At 36.5% G+C, this 27,159-nt stretch overlaps 3 protein-coding genes across 3 annotated transcripts; all 3 read left to right on the plus strand.

Moving 5' to 3' along the window:
- The first annotated feature begins 2,937 nt into the window (after positions 1-2,937).
- On the plus strand, positions 2,938-5,678 carry LOC137198334 (major histocompatibility complex class I-related gene protein-like). Its single transcript, XM_067612093.1, has 3 exons — positions 2,938-3,013; positions 4,283-4,549; positions 5,386-5,678. Exons 1-3 carry the CDS (start codon positions 2,965-2,967, stop codon positions 5,676-5,678), a joined length of 609 nt encoding a protein of 202 aa, XP_067468194.1. The 5' UTR covers positions 2,938-2,964.
- Positions 5,679-12,384: 6,706 nt separating this feature from the next.
- LOC137198607 (major histocompatibility complex class I-related gene protein-like) lies at positions 12,385-16,247 on the plus strand. The gene is made up of 5 exons (XM_067612457.1): positions 12,385-12,622; positions 13,941-14,219; positions 14,323-14,652; positions 15,759-15,830; positions 16,192-16,247. The coding sequence occupies exons 1-5, from the start codon at positions 12,385-12,387 to the stop codon at positions 16,245-16,247; spliced, it is 975 nt and encodes a 324-aa protein (XP_067468558.1).
- A 4,233-nt stretch (positions 16,248-20,480) lies between these two features.
- LOC137198340 (major histocompatibility complex class I-related gene protein-like) lies at positions 20,481-25,693 on the plus strand. The gene is made up of 4 exons (XM_067612096.1): positions 20,481-20,633; positions 24,126-24,392; positions 24,983-25,261; positions 25,365-25,693. The coding sequence occupies exons 1-4, from the start codon at positions 20,498-20,500 to the stop codon at positions 25,691-25,693; spliced, it is 1,011 nt and encodes a 336-aa protein (XP_067468197.1). The 5' UTR covers positions 20,481-20,497.
- Positions 25,694-27,159: the final 1,466 nt, after the last annotated feature.

Here is a 27,159-nt window from a genome sequence, read left to right on the forward strand (position 1 = left end):
GGAAACAGCTGACACTGAGGTTTTAATGTAATACTGAGTGATTTTTTTTTATTTTGGACTAAAATCAAACACATATTTACTGTATAATATGACCACTAATAATTCCAGGTCCTTTTCTATTTGTTACTCTGTCTTTGCAGCTTTCCAGTAACGATTTAGATGAGAATAGTGAACTCAAATAAAGATGCTGTGGCTTCAATATTTTATTCTATTTTGCACCATAAATGTTCATTAACAAAACTTTAATGAATATTGAGATGTGACATCACAGGACCCGTCAGAAAGTCACATGATACATCAAACTAAAGTGTGAATTCATAGATCAGATTTATGAGTTTCAGGTCATCAGTGGATGCAGTGAAGAATGATATCTGTGAAGATTATCTGAGAGCTGATAGAAGCATTAATGTCGATGTGAATCCTCCACTGCAGGAGTAACAACATCTGGAGAGAACTGATGCTGCTGTCCAGCTGTTTCCTCAAACCTTTGGTGGAGATGAATCACTGCAGCAGCTACCAGACACCAAAGAGCCACAACGTTACTCCAGTGGGGCATCTTTTGTCTTCAGATATTAATTTCATATCAGTTAGTCATGTGATGTACTGTCTTTGATGATGATGGGAGACATGCAGCACTTTAACCTCTGCTTCTAACGCTGGAGTCAAACCTAAAACTTTAAATGTTCAACTACTCATGCTTTCACTAACAATTAGTTTGACAGTTGTATTTTAGAAACACTAATGAAGATTCTGCACTAGGCCACGATTGAAAAAACACAGTTTTTGTTTCTCTCTTTGTTTCATTGTGATTACAGTTTGAACACTGCATCTCAACTTCTCTCACTTTAACTAAAGTATAAATATCTGTGAGTTATGTCTTATCAGTTAGTCATGTGATGTACTGTCTTTGATGATGATTAACATCAAATCCATTCATTGGAGACATGATGATACTCTGTTGTTGTTGTTGTTGTTGTTGTTGTTGCAGGAACTGAGCTGGAACCAAACATCCTAAAACTTTAAATGTTCAACTACTCATGCTTTCACTCACAATTAGTTTGACAGTTTGCATTTTAGAAACACTAATGAAGATTCTGCACTAGGCCACGATTGAAAAGACATTTTAATGTTTTTGTTTCTCTGTTCTATTGTGATTACTCACATAGTGTGAACACTGCATCCCGACTTCTCTCACTTTAACCAAAGTATAAATATCTGAGTTATGTTTTAGTCTTCCAACACACATTGCTCCTCCAGTCCAAGTAACAGCTGTAACTCTTTTTAAACATAAACTTGTAAATGTTTCCACAATTTTACAAAACATAAATACATTTCTGAATATTTAGATACTCCTCCTTTCATTGAAACTCACATATTAAAGCAATAACACTTCTTAGAGCTTATATTTGTATCTTATACATTTGCCATCTTCACATGTCCTGTATTTGTCATGCAGATGATAAATGTTAATGTCATTGTAACATTATTGTTAATGCTCAGATTATTGGTGTTAGAGGATTAATGAGGGTTTTATCTGTGGTACTGATAGATGTACTTTATTTACTAACCCTAACCCATATCGCAAAAATGGAAAAATTGATTTGTCTATATGACAGTATACGTCTTCTCTAAGGTCATGTGATCTGTTTTTGGCTAAATATTTTCACTTCAGTTAAAGTTTGTCTTTACATCATCTACAAGATAATGATTAATAATGAATTGTTAATCAATCATCCTTTCACTGGTGAATGTAAAACATGATTTTTTGGTGAACTTCATTTTGTCTACAGGAGCTGCAACATTTTCTAGTGTCATTTTTGTTCCTATTTGTTCTAATAGTATTTATATTTACCTTCAATTAATAAAATAAAATTCTCCTGAAAACCTGCTTAAGAGGTCTTCCTGTTACATCATACCTGTGTTTATCTCAAATGTTCAGATGTGTAGGCTTAAAGGTTTTGTCCCAAGTTTTGGGAAACACTCTAGTAAAGCTTGTCCCTGATACCTGGACAGTGTTACACGAGTGGCGTAGTCTCTTAAAGAGATGGCCCAGTGCGGGGGGGCATGAGGCATGTGGGTGGTTGAGCAAGTAAGCGAGCGGTTGTGACTGTGTTAGCGGCGACCGGAGCTGAGAGAGAGAGTTAAGTTAGCAGTTAGCTGTGACAGTAATAGTACAGTGTTTGTACAGTTGGAGCAGTTCTGACAGAGAATAAATGCTGCAACTCCTCAAGATTGAAGCTGAGTTCCTGTTTCTTGCTTGCTACCTGTTGATAAAGTGGAGGGAGTTAACCCCGAAGTTAGCGGTGACTTCGGTCCTGGAGTAGTAAACAAAGTCTCCCCTGTGTTCCCCGACCACGGTCTGGACGCTGAAGCAGGAAAGGTTAACAAAAGCATCAGCTTACTTTTTAAAATTTTATCAGTTGTCAAAATGTGTGAGGATAAAAGAAACAGCTTACACTATCACTACAAACATACACACCGACACACACACACATACCACAAATTTTCATTTGTTAATGAAGGAGTACACTGAACCTTGTGACTCTGAGTGTGTATTTCCCTATTTTACCACTAGAGAGCAACATAACTCTGAAATGTCTCAGCTGTGAGGTCACCACAGAGAAACAGCTGCTAGAGCATCTCCACCATCACCACTTCCTCCCCCACAGTCGGGTTATAAAACACTTTAAACTGCCTCATTGAATAAATTGTGTTATATGACTTTAAACAGCTGCTCATGTCACTACATGTTATTAAATTTCAGGTAAATAACAAAACAAATAAACATATTTCCTGCATTTTCCTGTTGAATCTGATCAGCCAGTCAGATATTGAATTTACTCCTCCTGGTAACACGTGATGCACAGCTATTTATAATTTCTATTGGTCATTTCATTTGACTGTTCACACTGTTAACAGTCTTTCTTCCATCACAGTGTTTTTTAATGTCTGTATTGAAGCAAGATGAAGGATTTCATGTTGTTGCTTCTCTTTTGTCATGTTGTATCTCCAGGTAACTGAATAATCTTTTTTGAATAGTTATGTCACTTCTATTTCAGCAGTTATATTTATATTTTAAAATATAATTGCACCCTATTCATATACTGCACATTTACTGCAGAGATCAACATACTTCAGATTTAAACATGTCTTTTCACTGCTAGTTCATTTTTTTGTGCTTTTAACAAGTGTAACTTGTGAGAGGTCTTCCCATTCTCTTGAATGAGAAAGTGTGTCCAAACTTCTGACTAGTACTGTATTCTCTACTTTTACGTGTCTCTCATATCTGTTACATAAACTATTGAGATGTCCAACAAAATACAGATATTAATGAGATTAATTCAGGTCTGAAACATCTTAAATTAATCTATGAATCTTACCAATAATGCCATTCAGGTGTCACTGACACTGAATATATTCAGGGTTTTGCAGAAATAACAGTTTCTGTACAGTACTGATGTTCTGTATGTTGTTAACATTTGGCTGTGTGTCGGATTATTTCCTTTGACTTTATTAAACACCTGCAGCATCACACAGCAGCTGAAACAATAAGTGCGTCTTTAAATTGAGAGAGTGATGTGAGCATTTACACACATGACACAGCTTCATAAACAAGCCAACAGGATAGATCAGGATCTTAATTAATGTTTTGTGTTCTGCTGCACATCCAACAGGTCAGCTGTTACACAGATTTCAGGTTCATATAATAGAATTGTTGGTAATAAAACAGCCCTCCATCAGAGCTGTCTGGACATTTTTATTTCAAGTAGCTAAAAGTCCATGATAAGCCTATCATTATGCAAAAAATGGAATTTCAGTGTTTTAATTGTCTTCTGGGACTGGAGTTGCTGAGGTGAACTTTTAAGCTGCTCAGATAAACCTGAGCCTCTTTCATTCTGGTCCATTTAGGGTCACTTCACCCCTTTTTTCTCCCATACCTCTAGGTTTATTTATCCAGGTTTGGAGATTTGAGGATTTGAGGTTTTTGATACTGATGTCATTGAACATTATTCACCAAAGTCACCATTCTGAAATTATTTAATTTAATTTAATTTTCCACATCGACTAAACACAGATCAGGTTGCTGGGCTCATATTATAGTAGCTTCCTACTTATGATTATGTATAAACGTTTTTAAAAATCTGAATAATCAAATTAAATAATATGATAAAATCACATAATTCCTAAAAAGTAAGATAAATGTTATTATCACATGTATAGATAAATGCATGATTAGTAAAACACTGAACTTAAAAACCCTTAAAACTTCTTTCTCTTACAGTGAAACACTCACTGAAGTTTTTCATCACAACGTCCTCTGCAGTCAAAAACTTCCCAGATTTTGTGGGTGTTGGGTTGGTTGATGAAGTTCCAATGGGTTACTATGACAGCATCAGTAAGACAGCAGAAGGCAAACAGGACTGGTCAAAAAAAATGTTTGAAGATGATCCACAGTACTTGGAGTGGTGCACGCAGCAGTGTTTATTAGACCAATATGAATACAAAGCTCACATTGACATTTTGAAGCAGCAACTGAACCAAACTGAAGGTAAGTAAAAATACTGTAAAAATGTAAAGTTGTGTTTTTTGTCAAATAGCTAACAGATATAGTTGCATTATAAACACACATGTTTACATGTCCAAACACATACACAGTTTACTAAATGTGCATATATTCTTCACTCATATCTCTCCCTCTATTACCAGCCATGTAATGTGAGGGACTCTTTCAAAATGGGTCGTCAATATTAATATTATATATAGTTTCCCTGGTAGCTATGTGCTGGATTCACTGAAAAACTGAGCAAAAGGGTTTTACATTTGAATCTTGGCCTCTGTGTGTGTGTGTGCGTGTGTGTGTGCGTGTGTGTGTGTGTGTATGCGTGCGTGTGTGTGCATGTGTGTGTATGCGTGTGTGTGTGTGTGTGTGTGTGTGTGTGTGTGTTAGTGCATGTGTGTGTATGCGTGCGTGTGTGTGCATGTGTGTGTGTATGCGTGTGTGTGTGTGTGTGCGCGCGCGCGCGCGTGTGTGTGTGTGTACGTGTGCGTGCGTGTGTGTGTGTGTGTGTGTGTGTGTGTGCGTGTGCGTGCGTGTGTGTGTGTGTGTGTGTGTGTGTGTGTGTGTGTCTGTGTGTGTATGTGTGTGTGTGTTGCCCTTCTTGTCATGTTTGGTTTGATCTGGATGCTTAAAAACTGCAGGTCAAGTACGTTTTGGTTGGAACGTTTGACCCCTTGATGTCAGTTTGTGTATTTCTGTGTGTTGGTCTTGCAATGAAGAGGTGACTCTTCCACATGTTCCTCAACCTCTAAACTGCAGCCTCACATAGGCTCCAGCCTCCTGTAACCCTCTGTGGGATCTCACTCTGCACTCTGTCTCTCTCTCAGGTGTCCACATCTTCCAGATGATGGATGGCTGTGAATGGGATGATGAGACTGGAGAGGTTAATGGGTTTGTTCAGTTTGGTTATGATGGAGAAGACTTCATAGCATTTGACCTGAAGACACTGACATGGATCGCTCCAAAACCACAAGCTGTCATCACCAAACACAAGTGGGACAGAGATAGAGCTCACAATGAAAAGTGGAACTACTTCTTCACCCAGCAGTGCCCTGAGTCTGTGAAGAGATATTTGGACCTTGGGAAGAGCTCTCTGCTGAGAACAGGTAGAATCACATGACCTGATGTAGTTTCACGGACACAACAATATTTAAATCCCTCTTCTGTTTCTAACCTCCCTCCCACACCCCTCACCATTTATCTCTCCAGAGCTTCCCTCAGTGTCTCTCCTCCAGAAGACTCCCTCCTCTCCAGTCAGCTGCCACGCTACAGGTTTCTACCCTCACAGAGCCATGATGTTCTGGAGGAAAGATGGAGAGGAGCTTCATGAGGACGTGGAACATGGAGAGATCCTCCCCAACCATGATGGATCCTTCCAGATGAGTGTTGATCTGAACCTTTCATCAGTCACACCTGAAGACTGGAGGAGGTACGAATGTGTGTTTCATCTCTCTGGTGCAAAGAACGACATCATCACCAAACTGGACAAAGCAGTGATCAGAACCAACTGGGGTAAGACTGGAATACTGACTTTACAATGTTTATTTAATGTATAAATGTAATTTGTCAATGAGTTTGAAACAATCTTGACTTTCTGGAGCTGAAGGTTAGTTAATTACAGGGTTAACAAACAAAACTGCTGTTCTCCTCATTCAAATAAATATTGTTTCTTACTTGTTACATTATGCACATGAACAAAAAACAGTTCAAATCTAGTGGTGTGCCAGCAAATGATTAGGAGCACAGGTCTGTCACAAATCTAACCAAATTAAACATAAAACATAATTTCAGAAAAAAAAACACAATATGCAAAATGCTAGACCACATTTTTACTTTACTTGTATTTTATTTATTGCACTGTCATGGGATTACTCACAAGACAATCTACTGTTTGTATGTGAAAATAAGATTTATTTTAAAAAGTAAGAACAAACTAGAACTGTTGCTGATCTGAGGAAACATGTGACCATGCAGGAGAGAGCAAGAGCTTTCAGGGAGGACAGGGTGATCAACTCAAAGATGACAGGATGAAAAACATAAAGAACAAAGCTTTAGTATTACAATAACAAAAACACAAAAGGTGTAATACAACAAAGACAGGGAACAGGTACAACATAGACACAGGATGGACACACAGAGGTCTGAAGCACTAAGGTGGTTTTCACCTGCAGATGGTCATTGTATGAATTATTGTGATGCCAAATTAAACCATCACATCAACATGTCCAGTAACATTAATTTCACCTAGAAAGAGACATCATCTGCTTTTGGCAGTATAATTGAGCTGCTGTACTCACATTAACAACTCTGCACATCCTGGACAATAATAAGTTTCCTCAGTAGAAAACTCTCACAGGATTCCCAAACTGTCTGTGTGTCACGACGGGAAAGTCCTGTGTTTTAATGGTATGAAAATAAGAAACATGATCATCAATAATGATGTATGATTATCATACATTATTAAAGGTGAAAATACCAAAAATGCATTGGCATGCCCTTGATGCACTGTGAATGTTTTGTTCTGGTTCCTGTTTCTCCCTCAGAGTTCCCTGCTGGTCCTGTTATTGGAGGTGTTGTAGGACTGTTGCTGCTCCTGGCAGTCTGCATCACTGGAGTCTTCATCTGGAGAAGGAGAGATAATGGTGAGAGACAAACATACTTTTACTCATCATCAAGTCATTTTAACAACAAATAACAGTGTAACCTGGCTGATGTTCAGTAGCTTGAAAAGCAGAAATCAGTGAAATTAATACAGTGTTTCTATAAAACATTTATTAGTGTTTTCTTTGTTTGCTTTCAAAATTCTGACATTTTAAATTTTGAAATGTTATAATCTCTCATCTGTATTTCAGGATTCAGGCCTGCAAACTGTGAGTATTCTGTCAGTTTATTTCTCTCTCTCTATGTACAAATACATGCAGTTAATCGTTTGAATTGAATTACTGTTTTGATATTTGTATTTGTTTTTACTTTATAGCTTCAGACTCATCATCCTCTGATCCATCTTCAGTCAGAGATGCAGCTCTTAACTGATCACAGTGAGTATTTCATCATGTCATCAACACTGTGCAGATACTGTATGAAGAATCTGTCTGTTGCTCCTCCTGAAACTAGCTACAGTATACTGATATAATACTCTCATAAATATACTGAAAGTCTGTCTTTGTTAAAAAACTGTTTGTCTGATTTGGCAGAATTTCTCTGTGATCCAGTATAGTTACAGGAAACAGCTGACACTGAGGTTTTAATGTAATACTGATTAAAATTTTATATTTTGGACTAAAATCAAACATATATTTACTGTATAATATGACCACTAATAATTCCAGGTCCCTTTTTATTTGTTACTCTGTCTTTGCAGCTTTCCAGTAAAGATTTAGAGGAGAATAGTGAACTCAAATAAAGATGCTGTGGCTTCAATATTTTATTCTATTTTGCACCATAAATGTTCATTAACAAAACTTGTTTTAATGAATATTGAGATGTGACATCACAGGACTCGTCAGAAAGTCACATGATACATCAAACTAAAGTGTGAATTCATAGATCGGATTTATGAGTTTCAGGTCATCAGTGGATGCAGTGAAGAATGATATCTGTGAAGATTATCTGAGAGCTGATAGAAGCATTAATGTTGATGTGAATCCTCCACTGCAGGAGTAACAACATCTGGAGAGAACTGATGCTGCTGTCCAGCTGTTTCCTCAAACCTTTGGTGGAGATGAATCACTGCAGCAGCTACCAGACACCAAAGAGCCACAACGTTACTCCAGTGGGGCATCTTTTGTCTTCAGATATCAAATTCATATCAGTTAGTCATGTCCAATGTGGGTTAACTTGCACCTGTTTTTGAGCTTTAACAACCATTAGTGAGTGTATCCTTATAGCTGTCCTCTTTTAAAATCAGTAATGTTATGTGTGTGTGTGTATGTGTGTGTGTGTGTGTGTGTGTGTGTGTGTGTGTGTGTGTGTGTGTGCAGTCACATTAAATGTTAGTCTATGCAATGCATATATATTCAAAGACTCAAACCTACAACTTTTAATGTTCAACTACTTATGTGTGATTTATGTCTTAGTCTTCCAACACACATAGCTCCTCCACTCCAAGTAACATTTGTAACTCTTTTTACACATAAACTTGTAAATGTTTCCACAATTTTACACAACATAAATACATTTTTGAATATTTAGACACTCCTCCTTTCATTGAAACTCACATATTAAAGCAATAACACTTCTTAGAGCTTATATTTGTATCTTATACATTTGTCATCTTCACATGTCCTGTATTTGTCATGCAGATGATAAATGTTAATGTCATTGTAACATTATTGTTAATGCTCAGATTATTGATGTTAAAGGATTAATGAGGGTCTTATCTGTGGTACTGACTGATGTACTTTATTTCATATTGCAAAAATGGCAAAATTGATTTGTCTACATGACAGTTTACGTCTTCTCTAAGGTCATGTGATCTGTTTTTGGCTAAATGTGTTCACTGCAGTTAAAGTTTGTCTTTACATCATCTACAAGTTAAAGATTAATTATGAATTGTTAATTGATCATCTATTTATTGGTGAATGTAAAAAACATGATATTTTGGTGAACTTCATTTTGTCTAGAGCAGCTGCAACATTTTCTAGTGTCATTTTTGTTCTTATTTGTTCTAATAGTATTTATAATTACCTTCAATTAATAAATAAAATTCTCCTGAAAACCTGCTTAAGAAGTCTTCCTGTTACATCATACCTGTGTTTATCTCAAATGTTCAGATGTGTAGGCTTAAAGGTTTTCTTCCAAGTTTTGGGAAACACTCTAGTGAAGCTTGTCCCTGATATCTGGAAAGCATGAGCTTACTATAAAAAAATATCAGTTGTCAAAATGTGTGAAGATAAAAGAAAAAGTTTACAATACTGCAAACACACACACACACACACACACACACACACATACCGCAAATTTTCATTTGTTAATGAAGGAGTACACTGAACCTTGTGACTCAGAGGGTGTTTTTTCCTCTTTTACCACTAGAGAGCAACATAACTCTGAAATGTCTCAGCTGTGAGGTCACCACAGAGAAACAGCTGCTAGAGCATTTCCACCATCAACACTTCCTCCCCCACAGTCGGGTTATAAAACACTTTAAACTGCCTCATTGAATAAATTGTGTTATATGACTTTAAACAGCTGCTCATGTCACTACATGCTATTAAAATTCTTGTAAATAACAAAACAAAAAAACACATTTCCTGCATTTTCCTGTTGAATCTGATCAGCCAGTCAGATATTGAATTTACTCCTCCTGGTAACACATGATGCACAGCTATTTATAATTTCTATTGGTCATTTCATTTGACTGTACACACTGTTAACAGTCTTTCTTCCATCACAGTGTTTTTTAATGTCTGTATCAAATCAAGATGAAGGATTTCATGTTGTTGCTTCTCTTTTGCCATGTTGCATCTCCAGGTAACTGAATAATCTTTCTTGAATAGTTATGTAACTTCTATTTCAGCAGTTATATTTATATTTTAAAATATAATTGCACCCTATTCATAAACTGCACATTTACTGCAGAGATCAACATACTTCAGATTTAAACATGTCTATTCACTGCTAGTTAATATTTTTGTGGTTTTAACAAGTGTAACTTGTGAGAGGTCTTCCCATTCTCTTGAATGAGAAAGTGTGTCCAAACTTCTGACTAGTACTGTATTCTCTACTTTTACTTCTCTCTCATATCTGTTACAAAAACTACTGAGATGTCCAATGAAATACAGCTATTAATGAGATTAATTCAGGTCTGAAACATGTTAAATTAATCTATGAATCTAACCAATAATGCCGTTCAGGTGTCACTGAAGCTGAATATATTTGGGGTTTTGCAGAAATAACAGTTTCTGTCCAGTACTGATGTTCTGTATGTTGTTAACATCTGGCTGTGTATCGGATTATTTCCTTTGACTTTATTGAACAGTGTCATTCATTGAAATGAATTTAAATATAAAAAATAAAACTGTAACAAATGTTTACTCAGATTATAGATTCTGTACTGCAGTATAATATAATCTAGGCGTAATATGATATAATATGTTATAATAGTATAATTATTCCCAGAACAAGAATTAAGTTGAAACCTCAAAGCACATACCTCAAGTTTTACTTTAATAAAGGAGTCTTTACATTTTTTATCTGGATTTGTTTTAAATACACAGTGAATGACATCAATGAATTTAATGTTTCATAAGAAGACCTTTGTGACTGTAACTGTGATTTCAAAGTAATATTCTCATTACATTTACACCTTCTAATGGCCAGTGCTGTACTGTAGATTACAAGAGTGTTGCAAGACAGGAATACAACATTAACTTATAACATAATAATGTGAAAACTATAAGCCAAGGCGTAAATCATGGGCTAGTCCACGTTTCATTGTATTTTAAAACTACAGATATTCCAAATCTGTCTAAAAAAAAATGTATTAACACTTTAATAACTGCATGTGTGGAGTCTATGTGACACAAGAGGAGATACTTGAGTATGACCTTCTGCTTCAGACGATGTTGGTCTTTCATTAAGTGTAATGATTCTCACTTAGACTATTAACTGCAGCTTAATGTACCAGCATCATGTAGTAAAGCACAATTTCACAAATATTTATCATATTGCAGTATCTCTTTTAAATATAACTGTACATTTACTGCAGAGCTTAACATACCTCAGATTTTGACATGTCTGTTCACTGCTGATTAATTATTGATTAAAGTCAATAAATGATATTGATTGGTATGGAGGCACATTGCATTAAGAGCAGAAAAAACTGGAGAGATATTTTCTTCAAATAATTTGTTGTCATAATAATGTAGCATCTCCTATAGTAGGATTAAATGTATAACTAATAGCTATATTATGTTGAAGATATTTACCTCATCATTGAGAGGAAGTATCTGGTTAATATGAATTCATCAGAAAACTATTTTGCAATTATGAGTTCTTTATCTTGTAATCATCACTGACCTAGGCCTGATTTAGTTGGCTTTTGTTCCCTCTTGGTTTGAGGTTATTAAACATTATTCACCAAAGTCACATTTCTGAAATTATTTTATCAGTTTTGTACAATGTTGTTTTGTTTTTTTCCACCAGACTGACTAAACACAGATCAGATTTTTTTTAAATGTAATTAATCAAATTAAATAATATAATAAAATGACAAAATTTGTACAGATTAAGATATTTTTCATTATTCAAGCAAAATAAGGCAAATTAGAGAAAACACTGATAAATAGTTGTAATTCATATGCTTTGCTCACCATATGTTGTTCCACTTTCAGGAATCTCATAGCAGTGTACAGATATTTATATCAAGATTTAACATTTTGATTAGATTTACACTTGAATGTATATGTAGTCATTACTAACCTTATATAAAATGATGATCAGTAAGGTTAATAAAGCTGTCTTAGTCATTATGGCAAATGTGCCAACAAAAAATTGCCTATTAACATATCCAGCATTCATTTATGTTTTGAGTTGTGTTTTTGGCTGTCTGGCCAATGGAAGGTCAATATTCACTCTCTTTTTATCTTTTGTTTAGTCTCAATCATTCCAAGTATAATATCTGGCTCTTAGGTTGGTAGATGTTCTACTTTCATCACCAGCTCATCACTAACTTTGTGTCTGAGGTTTCATGCTGGGCAAAATATTTAATGTAATTAAATGTCATTATCACAAGTATAGATAAATGCATGATTATAAAAAAATGAACTTAAAAACCCTTAAAACTTCTTTCTCTTACAGGGAAACATTCACTGAAGCTTTTCACCACAATGTCCTCTGGAGTCAAAAACTTCCCAGATTATGTGGGTGTTGCGTTGGTTGATGAAGTTCAATGGGGTTACTGTGACAGCATCATTAACACAGTGGAAGCCAAACAGGATTGGTCAAAAAAAATGTTTGAAGATGATCCACAACACTTGGAGTGGTGCACTCAGAGGTGTTTATTAAACCAATATTACTACAAACCTCACATTGACATTTTGAAGCAGCAACTGAACCAAACTGAAGGTAAGTAAAAATACTGTCAAAATGTAAAGTTGTGTTTTTTGTCAAATAGCAAACACATATAGTTCCACTATAAACACACATGTTCACATGTCCAAACACATACACAGTTTACTAAATGTGCATATATTCTTCACTCATATCTCTCCCTCTATTACCAGCCATGTAATGTGAGGGACTCTTTCAAAATGGGTCGTCAATATTAATATTATATATAGTTTCCCTGGTAGCTATGTGCTGAATTCACTGAAAAACTGAGCAAAAGGGTTCTACATTTGAATCATGGCCTCTGTGTGTGTGTGTGTGTGTGTGTATGCGTGCATGCGTGTGTGTGTGTGTGTGTGTGTGTGTGTGTGTGTGTGTGTATGTGCGCGTGTGTGTGCGTGTGTGTGTATGCGTGCATGCGTGTGTATGTATGTGTGTGTGCGTGTGTGTGTATGTGTGCGTGTGTGTATGCGTGCGTGTGTGTATGTGTGTGTGTGTGCGTGTGTGCACGCATGTGTGTATGTCTGTCTGTGCATGCGTGTGCGTGTGTGTATGTGCGTGCGTGCATGTGTGTGTGTGCGTGTGTGCATGCGTGCGTGTGTGTGTGTTAGTGCGTGTGTGTGTGCGCGTGTGTGTGTATGTGTGTGTGTGTGCGTACGTGTGTCTGTGTGTGTATGTATGTGTGTGTGTGTGCGCGTGTGTGTATGCGTGTGTCTGTGTGTGCGTGTGTGTATGTGTGTGCGTGTGTCTGTGTGTATGTGTATGTGTGCGTGTGTGTGTGTGTGTGTGTGTGTGTGTGTGTCTGTGTGTCTGTGTGTGTGTCTGTGTGTGTGTGTGTGTGTGTGCGTGCGTGTGTGTATGTGTGTGTGTGTGTGTGTGTGCGTGTGCGTGTGTGTGTGTCTGTGTGTGTGTCTGTGTGTGTGTCTGTGTGTGTGTGCGTGTGCATGTGTGTGTGTGTGTGTGTGTGCGCGTGTGTGTGTGTGTGTGTGCATGTGTGTGTGCGTATGTGTGTGTGTGTGCGTGTGTGTGTGTGTGTGTGTGTGTGTGTGCGTGCGTGTGTGTATGTGTGTGTGTGTGTGTGCGTGTGCGTGTGTGTGTGTGTGTGTGTGTGTTGCCCTTCTTGTCATGTTTGGTTTGATCTGGATGCTTAAAAACTGCAGGTCAAGTACGTTTTGGTTGGAAAGTTTGACCCCTTGTATTTCTGTGTGTTGGTCTTGCAATGAAGAGGTGACTCTTCCACATGTTGCTTGACATTTTCTAAACTGCAGCCTCACATAGGCTCCAGCCACCTGTAACCCTCTGTGGGATCTCACTCTGCTCTCTGTCTCTGTCTCAGGTGTCCACATCTTCCAGAGGATGAGCGGCTGTGAATGGGATGATGAGACTGGAGAGGTTAATGGGTTTATTCAGTTTGGTTATGATGGAGAAGACTTCATAGTATTTGACCTGAAGACACTGACATGGATCGCTCTAAGACCACAAGCTGTCATCACCAAACACAAGTGGGACAGAGATAGAGCTCTCAATGAAAGGTGGAACTACTTCCTCACCCAGCAGTGCCCTGAGTTTGTGAAGAGATATTTGGACCTTGGGAAGAGCTCTCTGCTGAGAACAGGTAGAATCACATGACCTGATGTAGTTTCATGGACACAACTATATTTAAATGCATCTTCTGTTTCTAACCTCCCTCCCACACCCCTCACCATTTATCTCTTCAGAGCTTCCCTCAGTGTCTCTCCTCCAGAAGACTCCCTCCTCTCCAGTCAGCTGCCACGCTACAGGTTTCTACCCTCACAGAGCCATGATGTTCTGGAGGAAAGATGGAGAGGAGCTTCATGAGGACGTGGAACACGGAGAGCTCCTCCCCAACCATGATGGATCCTTCCAGATGAGTGTTGACCTGAACCTTTCATCAGTCACACCTGAAGACTGGAGGAGGTACGAATGTGTGTTTTATCTCTCTGGTGCAAAGAACGACATCGTCACCAAACTGGACAAAAAAGTGATCAGAACCAACTGGGGTAAGACTGGAATACTGACTTTACTATGTTTATGTAATGTATACATGTAATTTGCCATGAACATTTAGAAGATGTTAAACCTGAGCTCTGATTTTACAATTTGAATGAGTTTGAAACAATCTTGACTTTCTGGAGCTGAAGGTTAGTTAATTACAGGGTTAACAAACAAAACTGCTGTTCTGCTCATTCAAATAAATATTGTTTCTTACTTGTTACATTATGCACATGACCTACTAAAAATTACTTTAGTGAATGCAACAAAAAACAGTTCAAATCTAGTGGTGTGCCAGCAAATGATTAGGAGCACAGGTCTGTCACAAATGTAACCAAATTAAACATGAAGAATAATTTCAGAAAAAAGAAACACAACATGCAAAATGCTAGACCACATTTTTACTGTACTTGTATTTTATTTATTGCACTGTCATGGGATTACTCACAAGACAATCTACTGTTTGTATGTGAAAATAAGATTTATTAAACAGTAAGAACAAACTAGAACTGTTGCTGATCTGAGGAAACATGTGACCATGCAGGAGAGAGCAAGAGCTTTCAGGGAGGACAGGGTGATCAACTCAAAGATGACAGGATGAAAAACATAAAGAACAAAGCTTTAGTATTACAATAACAAAAACACAAAAGGTGTAATACAACAAAGACAGGGAACAGGTACAACATAGACACAGGATGGACACACAGAGGTCTGAAGCTCTAAGGTGGTTTTCACCTGCAGATGATCATTGTATGAATTATTGTGATGCCAAATTAAACCATCACATCAACATGTCCAGTAACATTAATTTCACCTAAAAAGAGACATCATCTGCTTTTGGCAGTATAATTGAGCTGCTGTACTCATATTTACAACTCTGCACATCCTGGACAATAATAAGTTTCCTCAGTAGAAAACTCTCACAGGATTCCCAAACTGTCTGTGTGTCACGACGGGGAAAGTCCTGTGTTTTAAGGGGATGAAAATAAGAAACGTGATCGTCAATAATGATGTATGATTATCATACATTATTATAGGTGAAAATACCAGAAGTGCATTGGCATGCCCTTGATGCACTGTGAATGTTTTGTTCTGGTTCCAGTTTCTCCCTCAGAGTTCCCTGCTGGTCCTGTTATTGGAGGTGTTGTAGGACTGCTGCTGCTCCTGGCAGTCTGCATCACTGGAGTCTTCATCTGGAGAAGGAGAGATAATGGTGTGAGACAATCATATTTTTACTCATCATCAAGTCATTTTAACAACAAATAACAGTGTAACCTGGCTGATGTTCAGTAACGTGACCTCCTACTAAAGAGTTACTCTTTTATCTTTCAAAATAAAAGAGGAAATCAGTGGTATTAATACAGTGTTTCTATAAAACATTTATTAGTGTTTTATTTGTTTGCTTTCATAAATTCTGACATTTTACATTTTGAAGTATTGTAATCTCTCATCTGTATTTCAGGATTCAGGCCTGAAAACTCTGAGTATTATGTCAGTTTATCTCTCTCTCTCTCTCTATGTACAGATAAATGCAGTTTATAGTTTAAATTAAACGCTTTGCTTTTCTTTTATAGCTTCAGACTCGTCATCCTCTGATCCATCTTCAGTCAAAGATGCAGCTCTTAACTGATCACAGTGAGTATTTCATCATGTCATCAACACTGTGCAGATACTGTATGAAAAATACGTCTGTTGCTCCTCCTGAAACTAGTTACAGTATACTGATATAATACTCTCATAAATATACTGAAAGTCTGTCTTTGTTAAAAAACTGTTTGGCTGATTTGACAGAAATTCTCAGTCAAGTGATCCAGTATAGTTACAGGAAACAGCTGACACTGAGGTTTTAATGGGATACTGATTGAATGTTTTACATTCTGGACCAAAATCAAACATATTGCATATAATATTAAATCAAATACTGTATAATATGACCACTAATAATTCCAGATCCTTTTCTATTTGTTACTCTGTCTTTGCAGCTTTCCAGTAAAGATTTAGACGAGAATAGTGAACTCAAATAAAGATGCTGTGGCTTCAATATTTTATTCTATTTTGCACCATAAATGTTCATTAACAAAACTTGTTTTAATGAATATTGAGATGTGACGTCACAGGACCCGTCAGAAAGTCACATGATACATCAAACTAAAGTGTGAATTCATAGATCAGATTTTTATTTAGTTTCAGGTCATCAGTGGATGCAGTGAAGAATGATATCTGTGAAGATTATCTGAGAGCTGATAGAAGCATTAATGTCGATGTGAATCCTCCACTGCAGGAGTAACAACATCTGGAGAGAACTGATGCTGCTGTCCAGCTGTTTCCTCAAACCTTTGGTGGAGATGAATCACTGCAGCAGCTACCAGACACCAAAGAGCTACAACGTTACTCCAGTGGGGCATCTTTTGTCTTCAGATATCAATTTCATGTCAGTTAGTCATGTGATGTACTGTCTTTGATGATGATGGGAGACATGCAGCACTTTAACCTCTGCTTCTAACGCTGGAGTCAAACCTAAAACTTTAAATGTTCAACTACTCATGCTTTCACTAACAATTAGTTTGACAGTTGCATTTTAGAAACACTAATGAAGATTCTGCACGAGGCCACGATTGAATAAACATAGCTTTTGTTTCTCTCTTTGTTTCATTGTGATTACAGTTTGAACACTGCATCTCAACATCTCTCACTTTAACCAAAGTATAAATATCTGAGTTGTTTTAGTCTTCCAACACACATTGCTCCTCCACACCAAGTAACAGCTGTAACTCTTTTTAAACATCAATGTGTAAACGTTTCCACGATTTTACGCAATATAAATATATTTTTGATTATTTAGATACTCCTCCATATGTGATGAAAATCACATATAAAAGCAATAACACTTCTTGGAGCTTATATTTGTATCTTATACATTTATCATCTTCACGTCCTGTATTTGTCATGCGGATGATAAACGTTATTGTTATTGTAACATTATTGTTAATGCTCAGATTATTGATGTTAGAGGATTAATGAGGATTTTATCTGTGGTACTGATAGATGTACTTTATTTCATATTGCCAAACTGGCAAAATTGATTTGTCTATGTGACAGTATACATCTTCTCTAAGGTCATGTGATCTGTTTTTGGCTAAATGTTTTCACCTCAGATAAAGTTTGTCTCCACATCTACAAGTTAATAATCAATTATGAATTGTTAATTGATCATCTTTTCACTGGTGAATGTAAAACATGATTTTTTGGATGTCACAGCTCTTATATGTGTCACATACATTAGGTATAGAAATTATCTCCTGTCTGTACATAAGGTCAAATGAGAATTAGAAAAAATATTTTTTCACTTATCTTCTTTTTTTATTTGGTGAACTTCATTTTGTCTAGTGGGGCTGATACATTTTCTAGTGTCATTCTTGTTCAATTTATTTGATTAATAAATACAATTTTCCTGAAAACCTGCTTAAGAGGTCTTCCTGTTACATCATACCTGTGTAAACCTCAAATGTTCAGATGTGTAGGCTTGAAGGTTTTCTTCCAAGTTTTGGGAAACACTCTAGTGAAGCTTGTCCCTGATATCTAGAAAGCATGAGCTTACTTTTTAAAATGTTATCAGTTGTCAAAATGTGTGAGGATAAAAGAAAAAGTTTACACTACTACAGAGGAGTACACTGAACCTTGTGACTCAGAGTGTGTCTTTCCCTATATCACCACTAGAGAGCAACATAACTCTGAAATGTCTCAGCTGTGAGGTCACCACATAGAAACAGCTGCCAGAGCATTTACACACCTCCAACATAACAAAGGGTTTCCTGATATAAAGTTTTCAACAGTTAAAGCAAGATTCTTACAAACAGCCTGTTTCCATGAAAGATCAGACCAATACAGTTAAAGTGAAAATTAAACTGTAACTTTTCAACCTTGTTACTGAAGGTTTAAACACTTGTAAATTATCATCAAATAAATGCAAAACATGTCTTTAATCAAAACTTAGCAACAGATAAACAGCAAAGTACTTTTGGAAATGGTCACCTGCATAGACCTCTGTACTGTAAGTGATGGTCATGATGTTTAGATGTCAGAAAGGAGGTTGGTAGTAAAATTCTTAACAGATAAATTCATACTGTTTTATTTCCTTAATGTCAGTGTTGTGTTGATGACAGCAGAAACTGTCATTCAGAAACCTTTAACACAATTGTTGCATCTATAGGAGGAAACAAACATCTCAGACAGTCTTCTTCACCACATCACATTTTGAAGTCCCCACAGTCAGGTTAATGATATAAAGTGTATATAAACCCTTAAAATCAGCACCTATTTGATGTCAAATGGAGATGGGATGAGGATTCTTGTCATGTTTGGGTTGATCTGGATGCTTAAAAACTGCAGGTCAAGTACGTTTTGGTTGGAAAGTTTGACCTCTTTATGTCAGTTTGTGTATTTCTGTGTGTTGGTCTTGCAATGAAGAGGTGACTCTTCCACATGTTCCTTGACATTTTCTAAAATGCAGCCTCACATAGGCTCCAGCCACAAATTCATGTAGGGAAATATTACTTTTAGGGAAAAAAATTAATTAAGTAAATTGCAACACTAAAGACATTTACCACAAAAATATCAGTAGTCTCAACTAAACAACCTACACCAAACACAGACTCACTGAGGGCTAAAAATCAGAGAACTACTAACCCAAAACAGATACACAATAAATTAACATCATAAAAATTAGTCAAAAAGTCTTTTTTTGGTTGGTATTTGTGACCTTGAAAAAGTCGCTTTTTCAGTAGTGATATTTATCTTAGTGCGGTGCAACACAATTGTATAAACCCTCTGGAACAATATGATTACAGTTTGTTTAAAAGGTTTAAAAAGAGTGTCAGTTTTGAACATCTCCACTTGGAGGATTAACCTGCTATTGGGCCCTGAGGCAAAGGTTTGTTGTTGGGCCCCTGTTGTCCCCCACTATATATGGCATAACTCTACAGCTGAAATGATTAGATGATTATTGATTAGTTGATTGACATAACGTTAATTGGCAACAATTTTGATAATTGATTGAACATTTAAGTAATTTTTTAACTAAATAAATTATAATTCTCTTGTACCAGCGTCTGAAATGTGAATATTTGCAATTCCACAGTTTCCAGTGACAGTAAACTCAACATCTTTAGGTCTTTGACTGTTGATCAGACAAAACAATTCATCTGAATATGTAATATGATATGCATTTTTCAAAAAATTATTTTCTGACATTTTAGACACTGAACAATCGATCAATGTTACGATGTTACAGTTTCATTTGGCAGGCACTTTTATCCAAAGAGACGTACACATGAGAGTTAATAAATCACAAGCAAGGATCTATTCAGGAGAGATCAAAGCGAGTTAAGTGCCATGTAAGTTCAGGTCCAATTGCAGTTCAGCACTCACCGCTGTGTGAATCATGATTAACTAGGTTACTCTTGTTGTATGCAAAGGTCATACCAGGATAATTCACCAGGATAATTCAAACCGAGATATGTGCAGTAGCCTATAGTATATGCCTGTGTAGCGATACGCATGGGCCCTCTCGGGTCGTACTAATCGAAGTAAAATAACTGATGTTCTGACTCAGGCAATTCAGAATAGTTGTCCATTATAAATCCAGACAACTGTAAAAATCGCACCACTGAATCACCGAATGCACACTATTGTGAATCAGTGAACTTGTAGATCTTTTTTTTTGTACTTTCAGCTGTCAAATATGTATAATTATTACATTTGCTCCAAGGGTAAAATGTGTGTCTGTATAGATAAGTGATAGTCAGTGGGCTGGACATCTTCACGCATCAGGTGCAATATGATACTGGTGTATTTTGGTCCCACCTTCCCAAACAACACACTATGACGCACAACAAAATTAAAACGGCGACTAGTTTGTCCACTGCAGTGGTCACTCAACAGGACTCCCCAAAAAGTCATGCCATGAAGACAATGGAGCTTGTTTTTCTGCTCATCTTCTTTCCGGTCACACTTTCAGGTAAGATTAACTTTAAAATGTGTTGTTTTTTTTTTAACATTTAGTTGTCGAAAATTACTTGTTTGGTTTTAAGTGAGAGTGTAGAAGGCTTAGAGTGATACAGTTCACTTTCACTTTCAAATTGGGCACTTTTACGCCATTTACATCAAGCTTTACCTGTACCATTTTTGATAAGTCGTCCTTTGTAAAGGGTTTAATCAATGGCTTTAGCAATGGTAAATAAATTATTTACAAATCCTTTATAGACCGGCGCGTAATCACCGCGGGGGTATAACAAGACGCATACCCGCCATGGGTCTATTATTATTCAAGACTATTATTCAAGCAGTGTTCCAGTCTCAACATGCCAAATCAAAATGAATGCCATGTAATTAAACATTTTTTCTACTACTGTAGTTGTAACCACTGCTTCAGCTTACCATAAAATAATTACTGAGACCATATGAGTGTAACAACTGAGCAGAATTTATTTAGGGTCTCATAGCAGTTTACTACTTACATCCAGTTATTTGTATGAATTGCTGTACTGGAGCATAGCTATCCTTATTATACTGAAGATAATCACAGAGTATCTTTATCCTACTTCCTCACATACCTTATAGACATGAAATTAAAGGAAACTTACACTTCCATTAAAATGAAATGGATGGTTATAGATGCATAACAAATTGAACCCTGGTGGGGGGGAATTATGTTTTCTGTGAAAACAAAAAAAAAATCAACTTTCATGTACGGTATCGGTCCGGAGTTTGGACACACCGTCCCATTCTGACTAGTAGTGTAATTTGCTTCTTTTATTTCTCTATAGTATCTATTACATAAACTGTTGAGATGTATCAATGAGATTAATTCATGTCTGAAACGTGTTGGATTAATCTGTGAATTTTACCTGTAATGTCGTTCAGGTGTCACTGACACTGAATATATTTTGCTGAAATAACAGTTTCTGTACAGTTCTTGTGTTCTGTATGTTGTTAACATCTGGCTGTGTGTCAGATTATTTCTTTTGACTTTATCAAATAGTGTCATTATTGAAATGACCTAAATATAAAACATACAACTCTAACAGATTGTTTTAAATGTGTACTCATACTGTAACCTCAGATTACGAATAATATAATACATTAAAACAACATAATATTCACAGAACAAGAATTAAATTGAAATCTCAAAGCACAGACCTCAAGTATTACTTTAATAAAGGAGTCTTTACATTTTGTATCTGGATTTGTTTTAAGTACACAGCGAATGACACCAATGTTGTGGAAACTTGACTTTGTGGTAGCTGAGTTATTTAAAGAGCCTCTGCGTTGGCCCACCAGTTAAAATGAGGACCAGAGATGAGAGCCATTCAACGGTTTACTGTTTTGTTCACAGGATTTCCACTTAAATAGTTGAATTTCACAGACGATTTAAAGGCTAAAAGGAAAATGAAAACAATAATCAGTAAACAAAAGTACTATAATAAATCTCAATCAAATCAAAGCACTTGTTTGGTTATTGAACACAGAAACAGCAATAACTACAATACACTTTCTTAACTTACACAAATTATGCATCTGGTGCGCAGTCAACAGGAGAAGGTAGCTGATATTACACAGAGGTCAGCATGCTGCAGCAGACAAAGGGAGAGACTGAGCCAGGCTTCTCATCAGTTCAGGTGTGGCCCGTTAGGTTGAGACTAAGTCCCGCCCACCTAGGACTGGGCAGGAAGGAGGATTTTCTACAAATGATTTAATGTTTCATAAGAAGACCTTTGTGACATTAACTGTGATTTCAAGGCAATATTCTTATTACATTTACACCTTCTGAGGGCCAGTGCTGTACTGTAGATCACCTGTGAGACCGACTCAGGTGTCGCAAGGCAGGAATATAACATTAACTTATAATGTGAAAACTATAGGCTAGGTATAAATCATGGGCTATATCACATCTCGGTGTATTTTAAAACTACAGATATTTCAAAACTGTCTCAAACAAAAATGTATTAACACTTTAATAACTGTATGTGTGGAGTCTATGTGACACAAGAGGAGATACTTGAGTATGACCTTCTGCTTCAGACGATGTTGGTCTTTCATTAAGTGTAATGATTCTCACTTAGACTATTAACTGCAGCTTAATGTACCAGCATCATGTAGTAAAACACAATTTCACAGATATTTATCATATTGCAGTACCTGTTTTTAATTAGGCTTAGTTTTTGTTTACTGAATACTAATATTAAAAATACAACTTATTATTCATATAATCTTTAAACCAGTTGGTGTAACTTCTATTTCAGCCTTTATATTTCTCTTTTTAAATATAACTGTACATTTACTGCAGAACTTAACATACCTCAGATTTTGACATGTCTGTTCACTGCTGATTAATTATTGATTAAAGACAATAAATGATATTGATTAGTAAAGAGGCACATTGCATTAACAACAGAAAAGCAGTTCAAAGATATTTTCTTCAAATATGTTTTCATATGATGTGGCTTCTCCTATATTAGGACTAAATGTATAACCATTAGCTATAATAAGATATTTACCTAATTTTTTAGAGGAAATATCTCTATTTCTGAATTCAAAAGAAACTATTTTGTAATTATGAGGTCTTTATCTTGTAATCATCTGACCTAGGCCTGATTTAGTTGGCTTTTGTTCCCTCTTGCTTTGAGGTTTTTGATACTGATGTCATTAAACATTATTCACTAAAGTCACATTTCTGAAATTATTTCATCAGATTTTTACAGTGTTTTGTTTTTTCCACCAGACCAACTAAATGCAGATCAGGTTTCTGGGCTCATATCATAGCAGCTTCCTACTGTACTAATAACTCATATTAATTATTATAATTATATACAGATTTTTTAAAAATGTGATTAATCAAATTAGATAATATAATAAAATAACATAATTTTTAAAGATTAAGATATTTTGTCACTATTCACGCAAAATAAGGCACAGTAAGGAAGACAGTGATAAATAGTTGTAATTCATATGCTTTTCTCACCATATGTTGTTCCACTTTCAGGAATCTCATAGCAGTGTACAGATATTTATATCAAGATTTAACATTTTGATTAGATTTACACTTGAATGTATATGTAGTCATTACTAACCTTATATAAAATGATGATCAGTAAGTTTAATAAAGCTGTCTTAATCATTATGGCAAATGTGTCGACAAAAAATGACCTATTAACATATCCAGCATTCATTTGTGTTTTGAGTTGTGTTTTTGGCTGCCTGGCCAATGGAAGGTCAATATTCACTCTCCTTTTAGCTTTTGTTTAGTCTCAATCATTCCAAGTATAATATCTGGCTCTTAGGTTGGTAGATGTTCTACTTTCATCACCAGCTCATCACTAACTTTGTGTGTTTGAGGTTTCATGCTGGGCAAAATATTTAATGTAATTAAATGTTATTATCACAAGTATAGATAAATGCATGATTATAAAAAAATGAACTTAAAAACCCTTAAAACTTCTTTCTCTTACAGGGAAACACTCGCTGAAGTTTTTCTTCACAATGTCCTCTGGAGTCAAAAACTTCCCAGATTTTGAGGTTGTTGGGATGGTTGATGAAGTTCAATGGGTTTACTATGACAGCATCATTAACACAGTGGAAGGCAAACAGGACTGGTCACAAAAAATGTTTGAAGATGATCCACAACATTTGGAGTGGTACACTCAGAAGTGTTTATTACACCAAAATAAATACAAAGCACACGCTGACATTTTGAAGCAGCAACTGAACCAAACTGAAGGTAAGTAAAAATACTGTAAAAATGTAAAGTTGTGTTTTTTGTCAAATAGCAAACAGATATATTTTTATTATAAACATGTTTACATGTCCAAACACATACACAGTTTACTAAATGTGCATATATTCTTCACTCATATCTCTCCCTCTATTACCAGCCATGTAATGTGAGGGACTCTTTCAAAATGTGTCGTCAATATTAATATTATATATATCTTCCCTGGTAGCTATGTGCTTGATTCACTGAAAAACTGAGCAAAAGGGTTCTACATTTGAATCCCACCCTTTGTGTGTGTGTGTGTGTGTGAGTGTGTGTGTGTGTGTGTGTGTGTGTGTGTGTGTGTGTGTGTGTGTGTGTGTTGCCCTTGTCATGTTTGGTTTGATCTAGATGCTTAAAAACTGCAGGTCAAGTACATTTTGGTTGGAAAGTTTGACCCCTTGATGTCAGTTTGTGTATTTCTGTGTGTTGGTCTTGCAATGAAGAGGTGACTCTTCCACATGTTCCTTGACATTTTCTAAATTGCAGCCTCACATAGGCTCCAGCCACCTGTAACCCTCTGTGGGATCTCACTCTGCACTCTGTATCTCTCTCAGGTGTCCACATCTTCCAGATGATGGATGGCTGTGAATGGGATGATGAGACTGGAGAGGCTAATGGTTTTGCTCAGTATGGTTATGATGGAGAAGACTTCTTAGCATTTGACCTGAAGACACTGACATGGATCGCTCTAAAACCACAAGCTGTCATCACCAAACACAAGCGAGACAGAGATAGAGCTCTCAGTGAAAGGTGGAACTACTTCCTCACCCAGCAGTGCCCTGAGTTATTGAAGAAGTATTTGGACCTTGGGAAGAGCTCTCTGCTGAGAACAGGTAGAATCACATGACCTGATGTAGTTTCATGGATACAACAATATTTAAATGCATCTTCTGTTTCTAACCTCCCTCCCTCACCCCTCACCATTTATCTCTCCAGAGTTTCCCTCAGTGTTTCTCCTCCAGAAGACTCCCTCCTCTCCAGTCAGCTGCCACGCTACAGGTTTCTACCCTCACAGAGCCGAGATGTTCTGGAGGAAAGATGGAGAGGAGCTTCATGAGGACGTGGAACACGGAGAGATCCTCCCCAACCATGATGGATCCTTCCAGATGAGTGTTGACCTGAACCTTTCATCAGTCACACCTGAAGACTGGAGGAGGTACGACTGTGTGTTTCATCTCTCTGGTGCAAAGAACGACATCGTCACCAAACTGGACAAAGCAGTGATCAGAACCAACTGGGGTAAGACTGGAATACTGACTTTATAATGTTTTTTATTATACATGAAATTTGCCATGAACATTTAGAAGATGTTAAACCTGAGCTCTGATTTTACAATTTGAATGAGTTCAAAACAATCTTGACTTTCTGGAGCTGAATGTTAGTTAATTACAGGGTTAACAAACAAAACTGCTGTTCTGCTCATTCAAATAAATATTGTTTCTTACTTGTTACATTATGCACATGACCTACTAAAAATTACTTTAGTGAATGCAACAAAAAACAGTTCAAATCTAGTGGTGTGCCAGCAAAGGATTTGGAGCACAGGTCTGTCACAAATCTAACCAAATTAAACATAAAACATAATTTCAGAAAAAAGAAACACAACATGCAAAATGCTAGACCACATTTTTACTTTACTTGTATTTTATTTATTGCACTGTCATGGGATTACTCACAAGACAATCTATTGTTTGTATGTGAAAATAAGATGTATTAAAACACGTAAGAACAAACTAGAACTGTTGCTGATCTGAGGAAACGTGACCATGCAGGAGAGAGCAAGAGCTTTCAGGGAGGACAGGGTGATCAACTCAAAGATGACAGGATGAAAAACATAAAGAACAAAGCTTTAGTATTACAATAACAAAAACACAAAAGGTGTAATACAACAAAGACAGTGAACAGGTACAACATAGACACAGGATGGACACACAGAGGTCTGAAGCACTAAGGTGGTTTTCACCTGCAGATGATCATTGTATGAATTATTGTGATGCCAAATTAAACTATCAGATCAACATGTCCAGTAACATTAATTTCACCTAAAAAGAGACATCATCTGCTTTTGGCAGTATAATTGAGCTGCTGTACTCATATTAACAACTCTGCACATCCTGGACAATAATAAGTTTCCTCAGCAGAAAACTCTCACAGGATTCCCAAACTGTCTGTGTGTCATCACGGCAAAGTCCTGTGTTTTAAGGGGATGAAAATAAGAAATGTGATCATCAATAATGATGTATGATTATCATACATTATTATAGGTGAAAATACCAAAAGTGCATTGGCATTCCCTTGATGCACTGTGAATGTTTTGTTCTGGTTCCAGTTTCTCCCTCAGAGTTCCCTGCTGGTCCTGTTATTGGAGGTGTTGTAGGACTGCTGCTGCTCCTGGCAGTCTGCATCACTGGAGTCTTCATCTGGAGGAGGAGAGATAATGGTGAGAGACAAACATACTTTTACTCATCATCAAGCCATTTTAACAACAAATAACAGTGTAACCTGGCTGATGTTCAGTAGCTTGAAAAGAAGAAATCAGTGGAATTAATACAGTGTGTCTATAAAACATTTATTAGTGTTTTCTTTGTTTGCTTTCATAAATTCTGACATTTTAAATTTTGAGATGTTATAATCTCTCATCTGTATTTCAGGATTCAGGCCTGCAAACTGTGAGTATTGTGTCAGTTTATTTCTCTCTCTCTGTACAAATAAATGCAGTTAATCATTTGAA

This window comes from Thunnus thynnus, chromosome 15, assembly GCF_963924715.1.
Source record: "Thunnus thynnus chromosome 15, fThuThy2.1, whole genome shotgun sequence".
Classification (NCBI taxonomy): domain Eukaryota; kingdom Metazoa; phylum Chordata; class Actinopteri; order Scombriformes; family Scombridae; genus Thunnus; species Thunnus thynnus.